The 27,908-nt window shown below is 43.4% G+C and overlaps 1 protein-coding gene across 2 annotated transcripts in view; it reads left to right on the top strand.

Moving 5' to 3' along the window:
- RNLS (renalase, FAD dependent amine oxidase) overlaps window positions 1-27,908 on the top strand; it is an 80,692-nt gene that overhangs the window by 35,373 nt on the left and 17,411 nt on the right. For both annotated transcript variants that reach the window (XM_049810199.1, XM_049810198.1), the window contains exon 5: window positions 23,960-24,133. In XM_049810199.1, the coding sequence (XP_049666156.1) occupies window positions 23,960-24,133 (174 nt within the window). The remainder of the gene's footprint in view (window positions 1-23,959; window positions 24,134-27,908) is intronic.

Below are 27,908 nucleotides of genomic sequence, written 5' to 3'. Positions count from 1 at the left end.
CATTTCCCAGACAACAGTGATTCCTTGGTCTGTTGTATGAGATGTATGCACATTCATGATTTCAAACTGCTGCTGGTGACATTAGCTGCTGTTTCATCTCTGTCGTTTCTGTCAAGTGCTCCATGGGCTGTGCAGCGGGATATACAAGTGATCTCATTCAGATGACTTTATCGACAGTGCCATTTGAAACGGTGGGCTGAAATAAAAGCACTTAATGCGGAGGTCAGCGAGTGCCTGATGTTCTTTGCAGAATCCATTTGTTGTGTAAGCAGCTCTACTGTTGTGGCGCCTACTTTAATTAAGGCTCTGACAGTATTTCCATAATAAACCATATTTTAAAAGGGTTTATTACTCAACTGCAAAATCCACTGCAGGCTGAGACTTGGACTAGGAAAGCTTCAACCTTAGAGCGTTTTCTTAACTTAAAAAGCTTTTTTTTTTTTTTTTTTTTTTTTTTTGGTAAAGTATGGCTGAGAGAAATCTTTTTTCAATTGTATAGGTAAAATCTTTATTTATAAAAAGAAGAGTTTTCAGTCTTATAAACAATGTGTATTTAAGTGGCTGGTATTGACTATGTTGCTTAGGATAGTTTTAACCATGAAATATCCATTATGGTCATTCTGTAATTTGATGTAATTTGAATACTGAAGTATTTTTTGTTTGTGTGATGGCATAAGAAGCCTCATTTAGGACTGGGACCTTATGTGCTAGATTGATTTCAAACACCAGAAGAGAGAGTTCTGCACTTTAATACCCTTCCCATAAATCACAACAACAGAACAAGGGTAGGAAGGGGCATGTGTTAATGCCAAGCAAATGAGCATGGAGGTAAATGGCAACTTTTACACATGTTTAGGATACACTTGCTCTGCTTTGTTTTTAGCCAAAGGTGTAAGTAGGAAAAGTAGAATAACATGTAATGAGGCAGGTGCATTATGTATGAACTAACAGAGCAGACCATCTGTTAAGGTCCAGGACATGATTTTTGGAAAGAATTGCTTCCAGATGACTGGACAGTTTTTCTTTGTTTTGTTGTGTTGGTTGTTTTGTTGTTTTTTTTTTTTTTTTCTTCTTTTCTTTCTGACTTCTGGTTACTCAAGTGAGAAAATAGTGGATCAGTTTCCTGCAGAAAAGACTGAGCTGTAGTTGATTTTCCCTTCAGTAACTCCTTGTTCAGAGATTCTTGTAGAACAAGAACCTGTGCCAGTAGGTTTTCAGCAGAATGCTCTGAAATATAACAAGGTTTCCTGGGGTTTTTATTCCTCCAAAAAGTTTCCTATTTTGGGTTGTCTGTTTAAATTGAGAAGCACTGCTGTTATTTACTGTTAATGTGATAACATTTAGCTGCTTATTCTGGATTATATTTAAACATAGACGAGTTGATCTAGGGAAGAGATGTAATACTCTGCGAAGCCTGGACCACTCACTTAATGGGTTTCTGTTGCCTTTGTGACAAGTCCAAGTTCCACAGGAGGAAGGGATTTGTCGAAAATAAGTTGTTTCCAATCCTAGTGATTGAAAGTGAACCTTCTGAACAGTAGCCTGAAGATCTAGTGGCAATTTATTCAGCTTTAAGTGTGCTAATTGAAGACCTTTTGAATCTTTGTTCCTTACTAAATATGAATTAACGATGATGCAACACATAACAAAAGGGCAGAGTCAAACATTGCCCAGGAAATGATCAGTATCATCTTTTCCACTGAAGTGGTGCTTATTGCCACGGTTTCTTTGCAACCTAGGTGTTTTTTCAGTAAACAGTTCAGCCCAGATGGACTTCCCATGGGAATTGACGGGATTTTTTTCTGTGAATCAACAGCAAATCTGGTTTTGGTCCCAAATTTGTAGTGCTTGTTCAAGACCTTGGTCTTTTTAAAAATGTAATTCTGCTTCACAGAAGATCTTTTTTTAATCTGCCAACGTAATTCTACTATTATTCTTTACATTGTTTTTTTTTTTTCCTGTCATGAATTTGTTGGGGGCTAGGGGTGTCGTGCGGGCTGCAAGAGTTTTTTCTCTGGCAGTTTTTGGCAGAGAGCTTTGATTATATCATACAGCTATTCAGAAATAGAAATACTGTTTTTGCAACTATCATGATAGTATTTTTCATGTGGTTACAGCGGTATCAGTGTTAGTCTGCCACATATGGTGGGTTTGGTTTGTTTTTTAAATCCAGAGTTAGAGAGTCGCCTTAAATTCTAAGCTGCTTTGACCATATCTAAAAAATTAATTTTATACTTTGTGTAACTAGTGAAAGAAGTTTAAAATATGAAAAAAACAAATAACTCAGAAGGCAAACAGAGCCCTATGCTTACTTTCAAAGCCTGACCCGGGAGCTGGAGATGCTGAAGTCTGATGAAGCTTATGTAGCAACATAACGCTTCACACAGCAGAGACAGATGCCTTTACTACCTTTCTGCGTGAGCATTCGTGCCTAGGAATCGAAGGTGATGTGTACGGCTTTGTGTCTCACGGATGCCTTTGGCTGACATGCAGCTCTCCCGCAGCAGATGGCAGTGCTACCAGAGCTTTGTGCGCACGGCTGTACGCTGGTGGAGGGACTGATCCTGCGTCCTGCTTTCTGAGCTCAGATGCCTGGCTGCTTGTGGGCTCCCGTCATCCCCTTAGCCACTCATCCAAGTCGCAAGCGGTAAGGCAGAAGGGCTGTGTGAATCAGTCCTGGGAGGAAGAGAGAAACGCGCTGTCCGGGGTACATGGCCGCAGTAATGCCAGAGGGCCACGCTGAAGTAAGCAGCCGTGCCGCAAGAGGTAGAGGCCAGTTGCTGTCCACCTCTTTTCTTCACAGCCTGAGGCTTGTTCCTGACACATTTTCCTACCAAGCAGGCAACCTGGGATACACTTGAGTCGGGATTTTTTGTGCGGGTTTTTTTCAGATTAAAGGTATTTTCTCCCCTATTCCCCTTGTCCCCCCCATGAAGTTTGTATAAAGCTCAAGATTTCTTTTTAACTAAGGCTCCACTGCCAAAATGGGAAGTTTCCTTGGCCTGCCCATTCCTTAAGGATTATTCACTACTGCCAGACGGTTACTCTCTTGAAATGAGAGGCTGTTTGATAGCTGTTCTTGACAGCTGTTTTGTTAAATAATAGCAGCTATTTTATCTGTATGGCCTTGTGTCTAGTTAGTAATTGAGTACTGTGTTTCCTCTGTCAGACTGCATACAAATGAAGAACCAGAATCACTGAGAGACGTATAATAGAGTATCACTTTTCTATCTTAGATACGAGGTCACTTGTTATACATGGGGAAGTCATGTTTTGATCTTGACTTACATGAGTCATATGGGCTGATGCAGTAGGGTGAGGGGGAGAGGGAGCATCACCCGTTCCTTCAGAGCTCCTGTCTAAGGTGCGGTTGTAAAGGCCAGTGCAACAACCTCGTCTGTGCTCCTCATCTGAGTTCCTTTTCCTTACGAGACCATAGCCTATATGCTCCCAGTGCATAAATCAACCAAGCCTTTGGAAGGAAAGCCAAACTTTGGATGCTTGCCCTCCCATAATTTATTCCCCGCTTTGCTGAGGAGTGGGTTATGCCTAGGTGAGTAAGCATGAAATTGTTTCAAACTCATTGAAATGTGTGGATTGATATCAGAAGATAGAGTTTGCACAGGTCACATGAATTGCTTAACTTTTGAAAAGATCGAGCAGATCATTCGATCAGTGTCTATTTGCTGGTGTGTCACAGGCCATCACCTTGCATCCAGATACCTTCTGTAATAAGCCCAGTAACGTAGATGACAATTAAGCATACTTAGATTTCCTTCTGGCACTTCATTAGAGAAATTCATTCTAGGTTTGCAGAAACCATCAAAGATGAAGCACCTGTTAGTTAACCAACTGTGCTTTTGAAAAGTTTTCTTTCTAGTTGCTGGCTCTTGAAGTGTTTTTCTGGGGCTGGCTGCAGATCCTCCTAGTGACGTGAATTCTCTGTCTAGAGAAGTGCTGAGCTTCTTTAATTATCCTAGCTCTCAGACATCTTTTTCTTCCAGATCCTTTTTAAGATCAAAGTTGGACACAGCATTTCAGTATGCATCTGATAAGTGTTATACACAAATTTAAGCTCCCCTCTTGCTACTCTAGCTTCCTGCATGGTGATACAGATCATGCATGACTGCCCACTCAGACAGAATTTGTGCCATTAGCAAATTTAATTGCCATTAATTTTTCAGCAATTAAATTGTTTGTATACTTTTAAGCTTCTTACCAGTCTCTGCAGAGACCCGCTAGAAATACCCACTGACAGCTGCTCCTTGAGACCTGTCAACCCACTAGTTCCTAACCCATTTAGCATGTGCTTTATCATGATAGTATGATGTTCTCTTTTAAGCATTATGCCATACAGGGCTAAGTTGTATACCTTAAAAAGATTCATGTATTGCCTGCATGTACTTACTTTAATCAACCAAATGGGCAGTCCCTCTGAAGAGACATTAGATTTGTTCAGGAAGACCTGTTTTGGAGTCATATTGCCATTAATTCTGTCATTTTTAAGTGAGCTCCCCATCAGATTTCACTCACTAGGCTTGGGGACTGGTAGCAGCTTTTTTCCCCTACCTGAGTCACTTCTGTTTGTCCTTTTGGCACAATATTCAAACCCTTCCACATCTCTGATTTCCCTAGAATTCCAGGATATGTTAAAAATCTCTATCAAAGAGGCCACAGGGAGATCAGCCAGCTGTTTTAGTACTTTTGAGTAGAAACTCTATTATTTGTTGCTAGTCAAGTCTTTATAAATAGTAACGGTACTGTATTTCTGTATTTGAAGATGCTTTGTCATCCATCCTTATGTGATACAAGTTCTCTTCCTTTTGTTCTATATTCGGACAATAATACAAATGAACATTTCTGCATTTATTGTATTTTTAGTGTATTTTACCATTGCATCTATTGGTGGGCCTGAATCATTGTTCGGGTTTATTTGTTTATTATCTTAGCCTTTCTTTTTGCTTTCTGCAAATGTAGAATGGTCTCAAAACTTGTTTGGGACTGGGAGTGGTGCTGCACATTCAATTATAGAATATAATAATTTTTTAAGGTACTTTATGGTAGAGAGATCTGTTCCGGCATGGTTCTGCAGTTCAGAAGAGTAAATCACAAATCACATAGCATATTTGGGAGAAGAAAAGCAGCTCCCTAGATTATTATTTTCAGCAGTTACAGTGGAAATCTTTAACGAGTTTTTTAAGTTCTGACAATGTCTTCTAGAGCCTGAGGTATTCCCTGTTGGGGGGGTGGGTGGGTGGGTGGAAATTTTAATTCATATTTGGCAACCGAATGCTAAGTTAGTAATCTTTAAAAAAATTAAAAATATTTTTTAAAAAACTTAAACTGGAAACTGTCTTAGCTTCATTAAAGTGTTGGTAACCGGTTTCCTATAAAGTTTACATCAGCAAGCAGAGACATTTAATTTGTTAAGAGTCATTAGTTTTAACCCTGAACTGTAAAGATGGTTGATAGGAGTCATCCAGCATAAAGCCCCATAAACTTATTTCCCATTTGAGCTCTAAAATGTGGAGCAACGCACGCAAAAGCTGTGTGTGGAACGTAGCTGGGGAAGCAGAGCAATCCTCGACAGGCACACTGGTGTTAGCAGTAGCAGCGTGGGCTGCTGTGGTCCACTGAGAGCATGATGTCTAGTTTTCTGCAGTTGCAGGCAACTGTGCATTGAATGTTGAGTCCACTGTGGTCAGCTGAACTTGTCTGAGTTATGTGAGACATTTTAAAAGCAAAGATTGTGGTTTTTTAGAGTAAGTTAACTGCAGAAGCAAAATCAATTCCAACCATCTTTTTTCTTAAGGAACCAGTGACATCTGTGAACCTCACTTAAACGTCTCCATTTGGATGGACTCTTGTTGGTAACAATCTCAGCAGTGTCCAACAAACTAGATTTATTCCACCAGCACATCTTTTGTGTTCCTTATTTCAACATTAAATATTTGCTTGAATTGTAGTGTGAAAACTTCAGGAGTTAAAGGGCCTGCCTATTTATGTGGCTAAGGTCTGGACCTGAAGAAAGTACACAGACCCTCAAACTGGCATGTGCTGCAAAACACTGGACAGTTGAAGGAAAAAATAGAAAAATGATTTTAGTATAAGCAACATCTCCAAAACCTACATTACCCATAGTGAAGGTACCAGAATGTGGTCAAGGCTTTCAGACATTTAGCACCAGTCAAAGCAACTTTAATTCTTAAACCACATAATCGAAAATAAAGTACCCTGCCAATTCAGTAAAAGGATTCATCCCATTGTCTCTTCTAAATTTAGGGAGACAGAACATCTGCCATGGAAATGCATAAAAGTGGCTGTTAATCTCGGTTGTGAGCCTTCGTTCTGGTCTGCCTCTCTCTTAACTTCAGTTCTATGTTTCCCCCATTTAGTTCGCATTTCTCTTGATTCATCCTTCACCTTCTTTTTGAAAAGTGGTTTTCCATAAACTTCTTTGTAGATCTCTTACCTTTACTATTTTCCATTGTCTTTTCCTCTTGCCCTATTGCCTTGTATTTCATGTTGTCTTTCTTTGGTACATACCGCCCATACATTGATTCTCATCTGCCCTTCTGCTTATCTCCTTGCATTTCTTTATTCAGTCCTGGTTTCTTCCCTTTTCTCTCATTCATATCCTTTTCCATCCACTGCATCAGATTCTTCCGTTTGCAGTGCTGGAATACATCGGAAATGATGTTTTCCCCTCTCCCCTGCCCTTTTAGTTACTGAAATATGCACATAAGAATTCAAATATGCTTCTAAAAATAGTAAAAGGATAAAATTGTTTGTTTCAGCTTTTCAGTCTTTGCTTTTTTAGAACTTCTGGGAGGAAAGCCCCATAAAGTCTGTAACTAATTCAGCTGCAGGGGAAAAAAAATAAAAGCAAAATAAAAACCAGAAAGAAATATAGCCACAACCTATTTGATTTAAAAAAAAAAGGGAAAAAAAAAGGCAAATCTCATGTGTGCTTTACCAGTGGACAGCATCAGTATGGCATGTGTAATTCTAAGTGGCATTTTATATCCTGGGTCTTTTTGCTTACGTGAGGGGGATTATTACGTATTTCACGATTTTGGTGGTTGATATTATAGCTAATGTAACTTGGTATGAGATTAAAAGAAAATGGTTTATCTGGGGCATATTTAGAGAAGATGAGAGTCATGTAAATTCTGAAAGATGTGGTGGATGAGAATTTCTTGCTGCAGGAAACGTCTGTCCAGCCAGGTAGTTGTGAAGTCCTGGCGTTTCCCATTATCCAATAGACTGTTGTCGTGGTTTAACCCCAGCCAGCAGCTAAGCACCACGCAGCCGCTCACTCACTCCCCCCCATCCAGTGGGATGGGGGAGAAAATCGGGAAAAAAGAAGTAAAACTCCTGGGTTGAGATAAGAACGGTTTAATAAAACAGAAAAGAAGAAACTATTAATGATAACGATAACACTAAAAAACTGACAACAGTAGTAATAAAAGGGTTGGAATGTACAAATGATGTGCAGTGCAATTGCTCACCACCCGCCGACCGGCACCCAGCTAGTCCCTGAGAAGCGATTCCCTGCCCCACTTCCCAGTTCCTAAACTAGATGTGACGTCCCATGGTATGGAATACACCGTTGGCCAGTTTGGGTCAGGTGCCCTGGCTGGGCATGAGAAGCTGAAAAATCCTTGACTATAGTCTAAACAATACTGAGCAACAACTGAAAACATCAGTGTTATCAACATTCTTTGCATACTGAACTCAAAACATAGCACCCTACCAGCTACTAGGAAGACAGTTAACTCTATCCCAGCTGAAACCAGGACAACTGTTCTTCCCCAGCCAGTGGATTTGCTTTATCTTTCAAGACTGCTTAGATATTTCTCAAACAAAAATGAATTGATTTGTTGGGGTTTTTTTTTACATTTTATACACAATATTGTGAATATTAAACTTTAAATTCTATCCAAATTTGGATGTGTAGGTGTTCATGACATGATTATAAAGATCATCAGCCCTGTGATGCTCTAGTATTATGTTGCTTTATCTCAGGATATAAATTCCTGAAACTGCATGTCCCAAATTCTGTTGAACTAATTATTACAGTGCAGTCAGCTTCTAAAAATAAACTTTCCTATTAGATGTTATGTTTTATAATAAATCTGCTCTGCAGAAAAGTTTTTATTTTCCTCTTGAAATAATGAAGTTTATGGTTTTATTTCCTTCCCCACAACCCCCTAAAATACTGAAAAGGCAGGCAGGCGCATTTACTGACTGCTTTTAGAAAGTATTTGGGGTGAATTAAAGGCTTCATAAAAATCCTGTGAAACAGGGAGCAATTAAATGTGATTAGGCAAAAGGCTGATAATCAGAAAGCTAGTAGTGCTAGGTAGTGTAGGCCCTGGTACGAGCACTGTGTTTACACATGCCCCTTTGTGGTGGATTGCATTTAGGAAGTATTTGTTTTCCCTGGTGATGAGGTGAGAAACAAGTGTCTTTGCCTTGTGCCATCTCTATGAATGTCTCTCATTTTCTACCTTATGTCTTGCTGTCTTCCCTTGAAACCTATTGCATCTTCTACTGCTTGTCTTATAGGTAAGTGTACCGACAAACCAAGCACAGTTCTCTGTCTTGTCTTAGTGGAATACAAGCCCATCCTCTGAAATAATTTGTATGCCTTTGAAAACAGCAACTTGAAAGCCTCATTGAGAGTTTAAATTATGTTTAAATGTATTCAGTGTTTAAGCTTGTGATGAGAAGCTTTCTCCCAACAGTAGAAAATCACAGACTTCTTCCAAATACAATTTAGTACTTTTTCTGCAAATATTTGTGTGTGATTTGTCATAAATTTTCTAGCACCTCGATACTGGCATGTGTCTGTGCCAGTGCCATTCCTCCACTTCTCACTGGTAGCTTTCTGATCACAATCCTTTTGCCTTTTAATTAGTGGACACTTTCCTCAGCATAGGGTGACATGAACAGTAGGATTCGATATTTCTTTGGTTTTCAGCTCACCAATCCAAGGGAGAGGACGAAACTCTATCAAATGGGGAAAACCATCTCATTGCAGCAACTGTGCCTCTCCTGAGTGGTTTCAGGACTTGTCATACTAAGACTGACTCCAGAATCCCTTTTCACTTTGGGATTTGTTCTATGCTGCTTTTTGTTTGCTGCTTTGCTTTAATGCTGGTCCCAGCTTTGCTATGGTGGAAGCAGAATAGATTAGGCAGCTGATTCCTATCCCTTCCATAAGGGAATCATTCTTTGCAGGTTTAAAAAAAAACAAACCAACAAAAACCCATACTAAATGATATTCATATCCATGTACGTGTTTGACTGTACCATCATGGCTTCCATCTCTTAGAGAAGCCAGGTGTCCAACTTACTTCAAGGTATTGCAAAATCAGTAAATACAGTGCAGTTCACATTTCTTCAGTGAAGTGACCACACAAGGTCAGTGTGATTGGAGATGTGCCTAGGCATGCATCAGGAGAGTAATTCTGGGAGAACACCATTCTTGCTAGGTCCAGCACTCTCCTTTCCACGTGAAGTATCAGTATGCAATGAGGTCCTCATCAATAGGTCTGGGTTTACTGTAGTAGAAGAGAGTGGAAATTAGCAGAGCTGTTAGATGACCCATCTGAGGATGATAAAATACCAAGGCAATGTCAGGTCAAACTAATGAACTGAAGAGAAGCAGCTTGGAAACATTTAAGCTAAATTATGTGGCAGATAGAAATTCATGGTCATTAATAATGTTAAAAAAGGGAGGCTGTTTATGATGAATTGAGAAAACAAAACTTAATATTGAGAATTAATGGTAGAATAGATGTCCAAAAATTCCCTACAGATGTGTAAGTTCATTTAGTTCCCCAGTAACCATTTTCCTTAAATAGTTAAAGCAGCAGACAGATCTTCTAGCATTCAACACAATCTTTCCTTACCAGTAAAAAATGTATGGAAACTATAGCTGTGCTATCACAGGAGGAGGGGATTAATTACTGTTTTAGTGCTAGAAAGCCTGTATATAAAAAGGTTACGTGACTTGCCCAAGGCCATGTTGCAGGTCAGTGTCAAAGCCAAGAAGGTAGACCAGAACTGGCCACTCGGGCTCCTGTTCAGATTTCATTCGGCCAAGCTCCTTCTATTTGTGTATTTCTTACCTGGAAAATGCATGGAAATACAAAGTATTACTAAACTTGCAGTACCGAAGTAATGGCCGGCAAAAGTGCTAATGGTGTGCTGGGACGTGCTCAGAGCTGACATTGGGTCTTCCTTGTGACAGAAAGCCAGGTAAGTGTTAGCAGAAGGGATGGGGAGGGAGAGACTTCTCGTTCTCTAGTATTTTTCTCTTGATTGTGTGGTTGTGTAGTTGGCCTGCTCGAGTAAGATGCAAGTTGATTGGAACATCTTCTGTATGTATTCCTCCAGTTGTTTCTAAAATTCGTGTCAGCACTATGCTTCCGACACTTGCCACCTCTACCATGATCCACCAGCTCCATTCAGATACTGTTTTAAGTGAATACAGACGCCATTCCCTATAACATGTTCTATTTCTCTTCACGGAGGGCAGTTGTTTCTTCTGTCCCCCTTTCATTTTGTGGTTGGAAGTGTAAATATGTGAAGTGTTTGAATAAAACAATCCTAACTTCATATATTTGATGCAGAGACCTGATCTGACCAACTTTGGTGAGAGCTTGAGATCTGATGAAAATACAAGCTCACCTCTCCCTAGGGCTGTGAAAGAAAACTGAATGTTAAACATTAAATAGAGAATAGAAAAGGGGGCTATCATGATGCTGCTAGATACATCCTTGGTGTGCCTGCAACTTCAATATTGCATGCAGTTGTGTTTTCATCATTCAAAAAGCTTCAGATGCCCACAGGGCTGGATGGCCAAAGGCACGGAGTGGCTTCTCGGCAAGGGATGACTAAATAGCCTGGGATTCTTCAGCCTGGAAGAGACAGCTGCGTTGTATTAGCAGTCTCTGGATGTATAAACTGCTCTTCCAGCACAAGACCTGGAAAGCCCAATAAAGCTGTTCAGATTGATTCAGAAAATGAAAAGAGGAGAGGTCTGAATAGAGGTAATACTGAAACTTACTAACAAGTCTGGCCTGAATGGGGGAGAAAAAAAACCCCTAAATATCACCCCAAGGGGGTTCTTGTAAAAGCTGAATACAATTCTTTCATCTTTTTGATGTTCACAGTTCTACCCTGTATTCTTTCCTTTTGTGTCCTCCTGGTAATGAGCTAGACAAGCTCGTCTACTTTAAAAGTAGAGGAAAATATGTTAAATTTTTTGTCTTAAGTGGAAATTTCCAGTGGCCAGCTGAATCTTTCCTCAATAATTGATGCCTGAAAGCATTTTCTCTAGTACTTACTTAAATTGAAATATCTTTGTTGTCTATTATTGTAAAGCTGCATTTTGATTCTGTGAGTGTGCATTACCACTGTCTGGTATTGCATTACAGCTATTGACTGGAGTTTAGTAATAGGGAAGTGTTGCAAGGAGTCAGTCTGTACTGAGACCGTGCAGATAAGCCTCCAGTTGCTGCGCTTTGGCTTTGCGTGCCATTAGGGTCTTCCACCATAGTCAGTGGGGAGCTGCAGCCCAGAAGCCAGAAACATCAGGCAGATCTAATTCAATTTATTTATGTGTTTATTCTGTCCAAGTCAAAACACAGAGCAGTAAGCCAACATCGTTCTTTGTTGCCTTGAAAAGCTTTTAATGCTATTTCAGCACCTAGTGTCATACTTAAAGAAAATAAATCCTCTCAACTTTATTATTCAGCTCAATGCTGTGTACAGTAGATGCATAAGTTATTTGCTAAATGTTTTATGATGGCGATTATGTAAGTAATGAGCTTTTACATTTTGGCACCAGAGAGTAACAGAACTGCGTGTAGTACTTTGTAACTTGGTGTAGGAAGGAAACCCTTCTAAGTCCTCTGTAATGACGTGGCACAGCAGGAAGATGAATCTGGATTAATTTGCAAATTAATCTAGAGGAAATGTGACAATGAGCTTTATTTATTTTTTAGCTAAACTTTTCCAAGTCTCTTAGCTCAAAGATGAGATCTTAAATCTATACAGAGGTTTCTGAATAAAATCAGATTTTCTCAAAGATGTCTTCAGCTTCTGTCGACTTCAATGCCAGTCACAGAAACTAGCCGGCTTTGCAAGAATGACACATAATAAATGTTGCTCTGCCTGTAGTTTGGAAACTGTATTTGCGGTTGTGCTAGTGAGAGTTATATGATGGCATGTCAGATATATATATTCTATGCCATTACCTATAAATGACTACAAAGTAGAAACTGGAGTGTACATGTGTATTATATTTTTTTATTTTGACTTTATTGACTAATTTCTTGGGGTTTTTTGTAAGTGGCTCTGATTTCCAAGCATGTCCAAAATCTGGAAAATCCTGGGTATCTTTGTTCCCTGCTGGAACGAGTCAGTCTGTCCTGATGGCTCCACAGAGGTATTTATTTCTGCTACCTCCCTGGCAAAACTGGAAGAAATTTCCCAGCTAAAATATGGGCTTTTTGAACCATTACAAGACTGGCTTTCTTTCCCCAGGCGGGTGGTGATGTAACCATAGGAAGAGTTTGGATTGTGAAAAATCAGTTATTGTCTTCTCCTTTAGTTTTACTTGCTTATAAATGTCATATCCTGTTCTTCCCAGGGTGGAAGCTTAGCAGAGGTTCATATTTTAAACTAAGATGTCATTAATTTTGAATCAAAACCATAGATACAATAAACCACAGTGAGAGGCATTTCCATGGTGTGTTGTGTGTCAGCATCACATATGCTGCAGGTTCATGAGACTAAAATGCTGTGTGCCGTCATTGTACACATCTTCAAGTGCTGCATTGCTTCTGATGGCATCGCTGAGGAAATGACTGGATTTTTGGTTAAGAGTCAGCTTCTGTACTCACAACCCAGTCATCCAAATAATGAATTTGAAAAGTTGTTTTCCCCATTAATACAAATACAAAAATTGTGAAGCTAATATCACCATACGCATTAAATCCATCTGCAGATTGGACACTGAGCATAGAGGCTGAAGAGAACAGCATGGAGCTCCTCAGATGTGTGTAATACAGCATACAGGTTAAGAATAAGCTATGGAATTGAGGGAGGAGGATAGAGGTTTGTTAAATTTAAAAATTGAATTATATATGAAAAGTAACAAAAAAGATTATTGCTTTGGATCAGGGATTATTTTGGTTAAAAGTATGACCTGAGCATATAAGTGGGTATAACGGGGATCAATTTAAAGGGAGAGAAAGGAAAGATAATTTTGCAGCATGCTCCTATACCAATCCCCTACAACAAAACCACACGATCTATGTCGGTTTGGGCTGGAGGAGGCAGGCACCGGGCTTGGCCTTTGGGACGGTGCCAGGGTGCACGCACCTGAATGCATCAGCTCTCAGAGCAGTACAGCCTTCTCCATGCTGCTAAATGAATGCTAGTGCAGCAGCTGCAGCACAGTCCAGTGTTTGGCAAAGATCCCATGGAGTGTCTCCCCTGGTTCCTCATCCCTTCTCTTTTCTCACCTGCCCTTCTTCCAGGAGACAGGAGCTGGTGGTATTCTGCCCTTGTGCCAGCTTTGTCCCCAGTTCTAGAAATGCTGCAGTTTCATTTCTCTGTTGATAGCAAAAGTTGACCCAAACGCAATGTACAGTGCTGTAGAAAATTAATGTAAATGTTTCTTGTGAAAATTGATGGAGGTTTTAGTTTAATAGTGAGTGAATTGCTAATCGTCTTATCGAGAGTAGCTAGTGGACAGGTATTCAAGCTTAGTTCTCAAAATCATAAACTTCATAAAAAAACCACTTGTACTGTCTTTTTTCCCAGCATCTTTTTTTCCACTTCTTCATCTACATTTCTAAATGTGCTTTTCCTTCATGTGCCACAAACTTTAGATAAAGAAGCTTTATGTCAGTCAGGACTGCAGTGATTTGAAGTAATTATTTAAGCTGTTAGAGACGTTGCATACACGCAGCAGCGAGCATTGCGTTGGATCCAAAAAGGATTATTCAAACAAAAGCTGAGCATAATAAGAAAATGAAAAGTATATTGCAACACATAACTACGTTTAGTGGTTATTTCAATGCAGATATAGGATAGGCATGGCTGCATTTAACTGTTATGCTGCCTTTTTAAAAAAAATCTCAAGCTGTTTGATGAGGAAGCTGAAGTTAAAAATGAAGCCTTTCTCATAACCTCTGCTCCCTCCTACGCAAAGGCAGAAGCAGGAACAGCCTGCATCTTGAAACGGTCAGCACGGTGGCAGAGGGCCAGTGTCATGGCGCAGTGTCAGCCTTGATGACTCTGTAGAGGGGGATTGCCTGAAAAGTCTGTCCTTTGTCACCACTCAGCTAGAGAGTTCAGGGCAGCGGCTTCTTGCTCTGGAGAGCAGGAGGAACAGTCTCCTCAAGCCTGTCAAGGAAGAAGAGGTTGCCATCCAAGGAGGCTTTGCTGTGTGAAGGTTATGATAATGTGCCATCCTGAATAATTCATCTCCTGAACAGAGCTATGGCAGCACTCTGTCAGCTGTGACAATAAACTGTATCTCCAGGTACTTAGCTGAGCTGCCTATTCTGCTGGGTGACCGTCTTATTAAAATCTCTTAACTTGATACCTCTGCTAAAAATATCTTTGTTGCTGTTTAACCACTGAGTTTCCTTTTTAACTTTTAAAATAGTGATGATCACTAGCCACTGACAAATACTGTGTCACTGACAACATCTGACTGACACATTTAGATTTGTTGTCAGCGTATCACTAAGATTCTGCAAATAAAATCTTAAGCAAAGCAGTCTAAGGAAATAAAACCTTTTGGGGGATAGCGTCAGCAGCAGGGTTATTGAGGGCATAGCTGTGAGAGAAATGTATGGTCACAGAAATAAAGTATGGAAAAAATGAAGAAGGTGGAGAGAAACCTACCTAGTCAAAGGCTGAGTTGAGTACTAGGGGATTACAGGGGTGCTTGTGCACCAGCTTATCCATCTGCTGGAAAATAAGCAACACCTCCTAACATCCTTCATAAATTTGTCAGGTTTTCTTACATCCATATGCCTGACAAAATTTTCTAGAAGGTGGGAGAGAGAATAAGAGGAAACAGGCAGAATGTTTTATTTCTCTTTGTGCCATCCCATGGCAGGTGGGGACAGGGAGTTGGGCAGGATGAGTTTTGTTTCCAGAAGAGGAAGCTATGGTTCTGAAAACTGGGGGGGGTGGCTGGGCAGTGACAAAAGATAGCTGGTTTCCTCCTGGGATGCATGGGCATCTCACTGTCCAGCCTTGATGCTGAGCCTCTCATAGATGAAAGGGATATTTTCTTTCCAAATATGTCAAAGCAGGACCTGGTACTGAGGCACTGGGTAAGCCACGGTCACCAGCAAAGCTTCAGCTGAAGCTTTTACTTGCTAAAACTCAAGCGGGGAGGAATAGAGGGTAACTGTAGAAGCAAGCACCTTTTCCCTCCTGTAGTCCTTGTGGATGGGTATGGGGGACTGTTTCATCCCTTGATACAAATCACAGTGTCCTTCAGAGTATTTTCATTTTTCCTGATTTCTTATAGCCCCAGCAGGACTGTTGTGCTTAGCAGAAACCACTAGTCCCATCAGATGCACTTGTGTCAGACCTGCTTGCTAGGAATGACTTAAGAAAGTGCTGAAAGCAGGCCCACAAGGAGCAGGAGTTACACTGAATTTGGGAGGATACTCTGGAAAAGTCAAAAAGCTCAAGCTAGGCTCTAATGCTATTCCTACCAAAGCTAAAGCTGTCAGGTTATTAGAAGAATAAGGAGTTTCCAGTAAAAGAAGTTAAGATTAAAAAGAGCACTCTTTTCCTAAAAGAAAAAACTGTAAGCATCCTCATACTTGACTGCTTTAATAGTAGTATCATTCCTTAAAAGTACTGCTGTAGGTTTTTTTCTTAGTGCTTTGGAGGCTGGTAATGTCTAGATGTCTCTAGATTTAGTTACCCTGGTCATACCTAGTAAGTGATTTTGAATATATCAGGCGATAGCTATATGCGATAAAACACAAGCTGTATCTGGCTGGCTGTTGTCTTCTTTGAAGCTGCTAGTTGTCAGGATGCAACATCCTCTGTGCTGCCCAGCAAGACTGGACGGTGAAACAAAATAAGAGTGTTTTCCCTCTCATCCCTGGAAGTCTTTCAAACCAGCATCTCAGTTTGTTTACCCAAGTTTGCCCACACATCCTCATGTGCGTGCAAGAGCTGGATACAAGCATCCCAGCTGAGCTCTAAAATCATGTAGTGACTTGATAAGGGAGATAAGTATCCACAAGCTTTTAGAAGTACTGAATTAGGAATAGCAAAACTTTCCAAAACAAGTATTATTTTAAATGCATCTCACATTGCAGCATCTGCTTTTCCCTGCAGTTCTGAACATGCTTTCTCCCTGTCCCTAGCAGCTGTGACCTACGGTGACAGGTACATGGAACTTTGTGTGAAGTTGCGGGTAACCTAACTACTGTTTCAGTTACCAAACTGACCTGAATCCTTTACCAACCCATCAGTTCTCTTGCCCATCTCTGCTTGCTCAAAACTTCAGTTGCAAGTCCAGTCCTTGCTGGAGCCTCTTGACAACTGCCACAAGCTGGTGGTGAATGATCTGGGTGCTATCTAGCTCCTGCAGTGCCTTCCTGCAGATAAAGGTGCGTATTGCAATCCTCTCCCTTACTTGCTGGCAAATGACTAAACATCCAGGACTAAACCTTGATCGTCCTACTTGGTTCTTGGCCATCGGAGCAGCTGGGTTTATTTTTGCTTCCCTGGCCTCTGTGATGGTAGGCTGGGCTCAGTCCTGGACTCCTGAATGGCGTAGTGCCTGTGCTCCCAGCCTGCCAGCTGAAGCCTTGGCTCTCCTCTCTCTTGCTGGCCCTAATGGGATCTCTGGGTTCTCTCCTTCCCACAACATGAGTGAGGCAGTGAGGTGACATTAAATACTGGAACAGCAGATAAAAGGCCGTTACTATATTTATTGAGTGTTACAGATAAGTAATCCACTCTGCTGTCAGTGTCTAGAGAAACAGCAAATAAAGTATACATGCCCCTTGCTTTGATGTGATGAAATCTCCAGAGGACATTTACTTCAGTGGCATTTGCAGTGCAGCTGTAGCTGAGTTTTTCAGTGGAAAATGTAAGATATTCATGTCTTTATGCACTGCTTTAAAAATATCGCTATGGCTGATTCTTGTATGCTGGATGATTCTGTGGTCTGAAAGCTGGGTTTTTTCCCAAAATGTTATTAAAATCATCTTAACCGTTTTTGTTGGAAGGGGAAAAATTAATAGTTATTTTGTGGTTTCATACACAACATTAAAACAACAGTCTGGTTTTCATTTAAACCAATAAAAGTATGGAAATTCGAAATGAAGCCTCTCTTCATGTCCTTAGATCAACTTGTTGGCCTTGCTAAAACGCATAATGGATGAAGCAGGGGAAAAACCTCAGTCTTACAACTCGCAGCATTGTTTTTGCATACAGTTCAGCTTTTTTGTTGCGGGATTTCAAACTTGACGTCACTTTATTGCCTGTCTTCTCAAGCTATAAAAACTTCCTCAGTTTTGTAAATTTGCAGCAGTTTAGAATCCAATGAACCACAGACATTATTTTTAAAAAATGTAAGCAATAATTAAGCAAATTGGTTAGCAAACATACATCAGTGATTGAACTAATACACTTTTTAATTTTAAACTATAAACCTGACTGGGACAATGAGTATTAGTCATTTCTTGTTTATGGTATGGTCAGAAGGAGACCAGAGGCACTGGCACGGCTGCAGCACGGGAAACCCCGTCCGGCCCCGAGGCAACAGCCTGTCCCCGTGCGAGCGGGGCATCCCAGGGACAGGGACGGGGCCCTGAGCAGTGGGGGATGCCCATCCCTGGGGATGCCCTGACTCGCCAGGAGTTGGCCCCCAGCAACCTGCTGCAGCTGCCTCAAGCCTGAGCCCGTCCGTAAGTCCAATGCGCTTGCGTGTGGTGTGGCTAGCATCGCAGCGCTGCCCCTCTGTTTTCACCCTGCGGGTTCCTTTCCAGCTCTGCCCTCCCCCCAAGGACAGGGCAGGACTGAGTCGGCAGAAACTCCTCAGTGTTGCTGGGGTTCACTTCTCGCCGGTGAGCAGCCTGCCACTGTCCCCGAAACACCTGCAAGCGCTGGGCAGTATAACCGGGTGTCCTTAGCCTATGTGTTATTCCATCTCCCCAAGGCTTTGAAAAGTGAAGCTGTTCCTTCCCTCACTGCTGTGAACAAGCCATCCTAGGTGTTTACAGCTCTTTGATCTGTTAAGTCACAGCTCCGTCACTTCTGGCTGGTGCCCACACCCTTGACGGTGCCTGCCCTCCCTCTTCTCCCTTCTCCTGGGAAGGAGGTTGCTCAGCTGGGCTCGTTGCCTGCCTTCATCTGCTTTCCCCAGCATCCCCTGGCCAAGCTCCGTGTGTGTGTGTATACTTAAAGCTGATAAAATTGTAACTTATCTTTGATTACCACACTGTTGTTCAGCATCTGTCCCCAATGACCCCTAACACCTTCTGGAACTTTATAGCTTGTGAGGACAGATCCATAAAGCGATGTTAAGTCTTAAACAAGGTACTTCAGAGCCAAGTGGCTGGCTCGGCTTCGGCAACACTTAATGTTGTGAAGGTTGTACCTGCTGAAGCACTCCATGTAATAAACCGTTTGCCTGAGCAAATTTAAACCCCCTGGTCCCTTCCCCTGCAGCAGACCACATGTGCTGCGAAGCAGAGGCAGGGTATGGGCTTAGGCGGCTCGGCGCCTACAGCCCCCAGGCTGGGCAGTTCATCTTTATCTCAGACATATTCCCACAGCACAGAGGCTTCTGCATGCTGAGCTTTGCCGGGGGAATTTGCTTCACAGGCTGGAGGAGGTCTTGTTTATTTTTTTTTTCCCAAGGGGAAATGAGTTGTCTTAAGTAACCTGGACAAAGAGTAGTGTTTTAGATGAGACGTTACAGCTTCACATTTATTTGCTTGTTTATAGGACTTTTATATTCTTTTAAGCACAGCAAGAATGTGTAAGAATTGTGACTATTTATCATAGTTGTAAGAAGTGGGCCTGCTGGTGATGGACATCTCAAAACCCAGCTGTGCAGAGCCCTTACCTGAAAGAGGATGGGGGATTTCTGGACAAGATCTGTCCCCTCTGCCATGTGGCATGTGTTTAGCAGCAGCTCTGTTCCCTGTCTGGGCTCTTGTGGTCTGCCAGGAGGAACTGGGACAAGCACTGCTGAAATCGCTAACATCGCCGTTCCGACTTGGCAGTAAAGAGCCCCCAAGAAAGTTCCCGGATGCTGGCACCATGTGCCTGCACTGTTAAATTTGCTGCTTGAGCGGGAAGTTAGCACAGGCCAGGGAACATTTCCAGTGGGGCGTGATGTGCGAGGTCCTCTCATGCTGGCATTCTTTCCTCCGGGGCAGTCGTCCAGCTTGCCCTGCGTCCCTGCTTAATCCACTCCCTTCCCCTCCTCATCTCAGGCTTTGCCAAGCAGCAGTGCCATGCCATGAAATCTCCTGCCATGAAATCTCCTGGTCCTGGGGGCTGCAGAAGCTGGAGAGAAGCTGTGGAAGAGAGGAAGAATGGAGGAGGATGGAGATGGCAGCCTACAGGAGACTCGTGGAGCTGGGGTAGTCCTGCCAGTGCCCTGGTCAACGCAAAATCTTTGAATGGCATGAAAAGCTGGGATGAAAGCCAGCACCTCACCACAGGCCGGGGTGGCTGCCCTGCCAGGCTGCTCTGGAGGTTTGGCATGGAGCCCTGTGCACCCAGGAGCCCTGGGCCCCAGGGGAGCAGCCTGGCCCAGAGGAAGGCAGAGCAAGCCTGGGCAGGGTGCTTTGCGCACTGTGGCTTTCAGAACTGGCTGGTCGGGTGGCACACACACAGAGAGGGGGTCTGTACCACGTCTGGAGTCCTGGGGTGAGATGAGAGCCACCAGTTCCTCAGCTGGGATACGCTCAGGGTAAAGCAAGAAGAAATGACCTTGAAGAGCAGCTCTTGCAACCACCGCTCTCTGGTTTTCTCTGGAGCATGTACGAGGTTGTTCTTCCATAGAGAGCATATTTGCGTGCTGCAGAAGCCCGTTCAAGGCAGTAGCATACCAACAGCATTCTCCATGCTAAACTGTTACTGGGTCTGGGTCACAGACCAGTGGTATAACAAATGGGAACCCTACCATGCCACAACTTACATGGAGGCAGCTTTACCAAGGGAAGGTGACAGCAGAGGTTGAGGGGTCTTTGACCCAAGGCTTAGAGGAGTTCCTGAGGTCCATGGATCCTCCTTGGAAAGATCTAGGTGCAGGGGTGAGGTGAGAGGCAGCTTGGCCCCCTCAACACCTTCTCAGAGGGGACATGGGACTGGAGAGGGAAGGGGAGCTTCCTCAAGCCCCATTGTGCTCATCCAGTCCTACCCTCCTGGGCAGGCCTATCCTATGGCTTCCTCTGTCAGGCAGCTCCACCACCGCCACCCCTAGTGCCAGACACCTTATTTCTCTTCCTTTCCTCTTCCGAGCTTTCATGGTCAATCAGTGTTTCTTTCTGCCCCCTGCATTTCTCTGTTCCCCAGCATATTTATGTTAAAATTTGTAAGGGTTTTTCTTCAGGGCTTTTCAAGGTTTATTTCTGATGGCATTTGAGATGGAATCTGACTAGTGATCCTCTGGTGTGCTGGTGATTAGGTAAGGCTGGTGTGGGTGTGGAGGTCATGGTGGAGTGGGGGAGACCAGCCAGGAACCTCAGTTAGGAGAGCACTCCGTACGTGAGGTCACTGTTTCAGGGGAGGAGACAGAAAGCAGCCTCTGAAATCAGTCTTCTTCATGACATGCAGAGTGTCGTGGGTTAACCCCAGCCAGCAACTAAGCGCCACACAGCTGCTCACTCACTCCCTGCTCCGACCCAGTGGGATCCTAGAAAATCGGGAAAAGAAGTAAAACTCGTGGGTTAAGATAAGAACGGTTTAATAGAACAGAAAAGAAGAAACTAATAATGATAATGATAACACTAATAAAATGTCAACAGTAATAATAAAAGGATTGGAATGTACAAATGATGTGCAGTGCAATTGCTCACCGCCTGCCGATCGACGCCCAGCTAGTCCCTGAGAAGCGATTCCCTGCCCCACTTCCCAGTTCCTAAACTAGATGTGACGTCTCATGGTATGGAATACCCTGTTGGCCAGTTTGGGTCAGCTGCCCTGGCTGTGTCCTGGGCCAACTTCTTGTGCCCCTCCAGTTTTCTTGCTGGCTGGGCATGAGAAGCTGAAAAATCCTTGACTTTAGACTAAACACTACTTAGCAACAACTGAAAACACTAGTGTTATCAACATTCTTTGCATACTGAACTCAAAACATAGCACCCTACCAGCTACTAGGAAGACAATTAACTATCCCAGCTGAAACCAAGACAAGAGGAATAGAGCAGAGAGACATCATGGAAAAAATACGCAACTAGAGAAACAATGGGATGGGGCAGATACCTGTGAGTAGCGTGGTGGGTTTTCAGGTGAGAGATTGTGACTGCAGACCATGCGTCCTCCCATAGAAGGCACCTGTCTGTGAAGAATGGAGTCAATATCTTTGGTGAACCTTCCCTGGTGGTTCACTAGGGCTTCTGAGCTGTAGTAGGCTTCATGGCTTGGCTTACTGAGTCTCTCACAGGACACTGAACAGGGACATGAGTTGCGCCCCTGTACATTTTGGGAGGCCACATGGAAATGTTGCCAGAATGGACCAGTCATGTCAAGGAGTTTGGACTTGGCACCTGTAGACTTGCACAGCTGAAATGGTCACCCACAGGTTGGTAAGAGGTATGGTGACACCAGCCCTCCCCTCCACCAGGATTGGCTCAGGAATCACACTCTCCCCTGCTCAATGTCCTCTGCATGTAAATAGACTCCGAACACAGGCAGCCTTAATGCTGTTTGAGAAGGGAGTGTGTCAGTAGCTGTGGTGGGAATGGACATTGATGCAGACCAGTGGTATGTAGGCTTTACAGGTTTAGTGGCAGTTGTTGCAAGGACTTCTCAGCACAACCGAATGTGCTCTTAAGTGTTCATCCTGCTAGAAAACACTGCCAGTGCTACTGGACTCCTGCCCCTGGCCAGCACTGTGTGACTCAGGAGTGCGTGTATCACGGCACCATGCACGGAGGTTTGATTTATAGCCCTGGTTCCTAGAGTTTCGCCTTGGCACAGCAGTGAATATTGGTTCCCAGGGAGAGAGTGTGTGTTGGTGGAGTGATTGTGTGATGAAGCCATCCTGGTTGCAAGTTCTGAGGAGCAGCATTAGTCATGACAGCAAAGTCAGTCACACCAGCGTTCTTCTTTGAAGCACATTAATTGCAGTCACATGGAGGTGGCTTTGGCATGGTTAAGGTATGCAGAATCACCCAGTCCCACCAACTCCAGCTGGAGGCACCAGGATGGAGGTCTCCACCCTAACACTGCTCCCAGCAGGTCCAACACCGCAGCTGCAGCAAGTTGTCTGGGGCTGTGTCCAGGTGAGTCGGGGCAGTCCCTGGGAATGGAGACCCCCTTTACTGGACCACATTAGTGACCCTGCACAGGACTTTATTCAGTTGGTTGTTGTCTCCCTTGTACTGGGGGGCACAACAAACTGCACAGTGTGTCCAGACGTGGCCTCACTTGAGGGGGCAATACCTTCTCTTGACGTGCTGGATGCTCTCACACCAGGCTGGTTGGCCTTCATTGCTGTGACTCCTGGCCAGCTTGGTCTGCAGACGCCTCTCTCCTACAAAGCCTTGTGTGGAAAGCTGCACCCTCCAGCCCATCCCAGCCTGCCCGACACATGGGGCTGGTCTGTCCTGGTGCAGGACTTCTGCTGAAATCCTTCTGAAGATACCACTCACCACCTGGCCTGCTGCCTGTGGGAAGTGCCATGGTGGATAGACCCATCAGCTGCTCCTTTCTTCATACAAGATGTTCATCATGGCAGCTGAATTTTGCGTAAAATGAAGCACTTGGGTTGGTGTTCTCTTACCTCTCCATATCAAATCTCCAAACAAGCCCAACAGAGCATGCAGTTTCACATACAAGCGGGAGACTGATGTGATTTTGTCTTTGCATGTCCTGCTCCAGCTCGCAGAAGCATTGGCCATCCATTCAGTAGTAGGATGAGAGATGTGACAGCTAACTCCACAATTAGTCAGACTGTTGTATTTCTCTTTGGCATGAAATAAAATAGTATTTGAATGCACAGTGGGGCTAATGCTACTTTGTGCAGCTTTTTATGAAGATTATAAAATTGAGGCAAAAAGCAGATCTTACTGTAATTAGAAGATAGAAGAGTTGGTCATAGGGAGGAATGGATTAATACTTGCTCTGAAATTTTCTAAACTGCTTTAAAATACCTTCAGCTGAAGGAGCTGAACTTCACTATGAACCCTGTGTGTGCTGAAGTGCAGAGGTTTCTTCATCAGTTTGAATTGCAACATGGAAGTTGCAGGGCTATTTTCCCCAGAGATTCAAGAGTCCCTGTGTTTGTTTTGTTGATATGTGAAGTCATTTGGGTTTTTGCAGAGTCATACAATCATTTACTTGATGTGCTAGAGGCAACCCAAACCTCTTATTCCCATTTATTCACCCTTTGAGAAAACATTTGGAAAAAAGTCACCTGTCATTGAAGTTCCAAGTCAGAGGCAATTAGCAGAAAACTGGGAGATAAACCACCAACAGATGGGGGAGGGTTGCGTGTGAAGGATGTACTCTACGTAATGTGCCATTAAAACTTCATGAAGAGGTGTCCCAGAAAAAATATTACAAAGCACTAGGCTTAATATTAAATTCTTAGTTTTAGCGGTCTGGTCATTTTCAGGAAGGAATAATCAGCTTAACCACAGCATTCACAGATTTAATGTTCTGAGAGAAGAGGGATTGTCTGATTTTTCTTTTTTTTTTTCCACAGTAATTAATGAAAGTCAAAAGCAGCAACTGGAATCTGTGAGTTACTCCTCCCGCTACGCTCTGGGACTTTTTTATGAAGCCGGTACACAGATTGATGTCCCTTGGGCCGCACAGTACATCACCGATAATCCCTGCATACGCTTCATCTCCATCGATAATAAGAAACGCAATATAGGTCAGTGCTCCCATTATTTCCCTTAAACACAGTGACAATAGAGGGTGTAGGTCATGAAAAATGCTGTTTAATTGAGTGTTGCTATTCTGAACAGAGCAAGTATTTAACTCCAAGCCGCAGCGGATAGCATTTAATGTCACATTTGGCCTGTAATAAAATACACAATGAAAGTGGGAAGGTCCTCAGAAAATCACCACCCAGCACACGGTTTACGTTACTGCATTTATGAAACCAGTGTCGAGGGATTTGAGACATCAAAATGTTGCTATTCCAAGAAAGAGCTGGAGTTCCTTTGTTTAATCATTGATTCATACACATGCCAATTTATCTCCCATCATCCATTACTTTACAACTCCTGTTCTTTCCACTAAGCATGCTTGGAAGTAGTAATGAGTTATATAATTGACGCTGTTCTAGTCTAATTCAGAGTTAGACAGTGTGCTTTTATAATCACGGAAAATTCTTGAAATGGCTGCACATAGTATGGCTGCTTGGTAAAGCCTGGAGAATGTCCCATAAGACAGACATTTCTCATCTGTTTCTGGAAGATGGCAGTCAAGTAAATATATGTTTTATTTATTAAATTTATTTCATATACTAAGAGTGTGTTGGCATAGAATAGCTCAAGAAAAACCGCTAGCATTTGAGTTTAATCAAGTTCATTAGGAGCTGAAAACACTTCCCAATTCTGTTACTTGCTCACATTGTGACGATGACCAGGTTTAACCACATCTGTGAAGTGGGGGTAAAAACCTACCCACCTTTGTGGTGACCTACAAAGCACTGTGACTCACTGTCAGCGAATAAGGAAGGATTTTCATAAGCAGCTGCTTCCTAATACGTAATTATTAAGTATTACCAAATTTGCTGCGCTAAAACATGTTCAGATTTAGACGTGGGAGACTTCTGTTTCTAGTCTTCCTTGTTCAGTCGGGATTCATTGCTTCCTGCCTGCAGTCTGCAGACATCGGTGACGTTAGTACCTGCTGGGCAGGGCATTGAAAACCTTGCCTGTCACCCTTACATCTACGCACCATCACCATGCGAGAAAACAGCCGTAAGGTTGGGCATGTCTTCCCTCTCTTACACTGTAAACATGCAATTTAATGTAATAAGCTATCACAAGGGAGTGTCACAGTATAACAGTGCCGCTGGTGGCCACGACCTCTGAAGATCTCTGCTCCAGCTCCCACTCCCAACAGGCTGTGCTAACACAAGGTCGGGGCAGCTGTACCTTGTCTAGCTGAGGTTTTAAAAAAAAAACAGGATGGAGATCCCCCACATCACTGGTGACCTGTCCCAGGGCTGCACCTCCACAGGGGTAAGAAGTGTTATCTGCAGTCTGAACTTCCCGAGGCTCAGCCTGTGGATGTTGCCTCCTGTTCCATTGTCTGCCTCTACCAATAAAAGTCATGATCATTCAGGTTGGAAGGGACCACTGGAGGCTGGCTGGTCCTACCCCCACACAAGGTTTGAATTTAGATCCAGCTGCAAAGTTAGATCATGTTGCTCAAGGCCCTGATATGGTATGATTTGCCACCTTTGCACTTCTGGCTTATATTCAATGGTGGATCCACCATAACCAGCGGGATCTTTTCAGAAAGGTCTGTTGCTCAGCCAAAGTGATGCATGGGGTTGTCCTGTGTCAGACACGGGACCTTGCACTCCTCCTGGTTGTGGTGATAGTACAGTTCAAGTCAGCTCTTCCAAATATGCCCTTCTTTGCACCAAAGCCAACTGGGTAGCAATGGCTCTTGAAGTGCCTCCAGAGACAGCAGTTTATGCTGGGAGCAAAGGAGTTGGAGAGATGAATCAACTCACCACTGTAGAAGCCCAATTTTGTTATTTGTCCTAAGAATTTAGCCTGTTGGCCTGAAAATAGGGAAAATAAAACAAAAGAATGGCTGAACTGGCCAAAACAAAGATGCATCCACCCTGATATGCTTCCTCCAGCAGGGACCAATAATGAATATGTAAAAAAAAGAGTGTAAGGAAAGCCAAATACAGAGTGGTGGGTTTTTTTCTCTGGCATTGTCTCCTTGTTACTGACAATGTGCAGCTGGAGATTTTCTTGTATCTAAGATTATATCACCATTGTTGTGTTTAATGATAAGTACTTGATAGTTAATAGCACCTACTGGTATTGTCCATCCCATTTGCCTGGTTCTAACTGTGCAGAAGAGGACACAGCCCAAGGGAGAAGTTCACCCATCCTTTCCTCACCTGTTTGCATATGTGGTCTCAAAGCACCGGCACTGAGAACAACGAATATGGAATTATAATGGAATTATCAAATAGCTAAGTATAGTGTCTTTGCTGTCTCCAAATGCAATTTAACTAGATAGTAAGCATATTATTTGGGGCATATTGTTAACAAATATGTAGAAATTATCAGAACATGAGTGTTGACACATACCTTTCTTACTGAAATTTCCCTCGTATTGTGGAAGAGATCTCTTTATATGAGCAAATTTTTCCAAGAGGAACAAATTGTATACCTTCATAGGGCTGGAACAAGCTGGGGGCCAGAAAGTGAAGATGATTTGTCTCGGGTAGGGCCCTCCTTGTGACATATAAACAATCAACCAGCCACCTCGACTGTGCTGTCTTTCCTGGCGAACTTGCATTTTGCAGATTTGCACTTTGTTCCAGGAAAAGTAGTACTAGGGAGAGAGCAGTACGTGTTAGCTGGAACAGTATTTCTGGCTGCAAGCACTTAAGCTGAGCACAGGAGTGTTGGAAAGCATGCCTGCATCGTGTTCAGTAATGCTGACATACAGAAGTATAAAAATCAAAAGTGGTCACCAAGCGATTCACTTTTCTTCAAACATGTGCACAGCTCCGCTGATAATAGAGATGCACACACACATACATAAAGACAACATCGGCGAGGGGGGCTGAAATTTATTTATGTATAGGGAGTACTGCAGCCAAACCACTTGAATATAAAGTTCCTTTGTTTGTTTTAGCACATATGCAAGTATTTTGCATTTGTATTTTTCCTTCTGTGCTTCTGACTGACCTCCAGAACATTTCAATGGGAGACACGGCAGCACCTCGCTGTCCCTTGTTTGCTGGTTTTTTGTGGTGCCAATGCTGGTGTTTTAACACCATGCTCCACTCACTCATCGTTCTTCCCATTTGTTACGGGTTTGTGTGGTGTGGGGGTTTTTTGGTAGCGGGGGAGGAGGGGCCACAGGAGTGGCTCCTGTGAGAAGCTGCTCGAAGCTTCCCCGGCTCCAGGTTGGACCCGCCGCTGGCCCAGGCTGACCCAATCAGTGATGATGGTAGTGCCTTTGGGAGAACAGATTTAAGAAAGGGAACCAGTAGTGAGTGGGGGGATTGGAATGTGAGAGGAACCCCTCTGCAGATACCGAGATCAGTGAGGAAGGAGGAGGAGCACCGGAGGAGGGGATGCCCTGCAGCCCGTGGTGAGGCGGCAGGCTGTGTGTTCCCCCTGCATCCCATGGAGGGGAGCGGGGGAGCGGAGGCCCCCAAAGATGGCCGGGACTCCATGGGAAAGCCAGCGCTGGAGCAGGCTGTGACTGAAGATCAGCCCACGGAAAGGACCCACGCCAGGGAAGTTTGTGAGGAACTGCAGCCCGCGGAAAGGACTCACGTTGGAGAAGTTCGTGGAGGACTGTCTCCTGTAGGAGGGACACCATGGGGGAGCAGGGGATGAGTGAGGAATCCTCCCCCTGAGGAGGAAGGAGTGGCAGAATCAAGGTGTGAGGAACCGACCCCAGCCCCTGTCCCCTGCACCGTCGGGGGGAGG

The sequence above is a fragment of the Accipiter gentilis genome, chromosome 9, assembly GCF_929443795.1.
Source record: "Accipiter gentilis chromosome 9, bAccGen1.1, whole genome shotgun sequence".
NCBI lineage: Eukaryota > Metazoa > Chordata > Aves > Accipitriformes > Accipitridae > Astur > Astur gentilis.
Note: the sequence above shows the minus strand (reverse complement) of the source record. Positions and strands in the feature narration are given on the sequence as shown.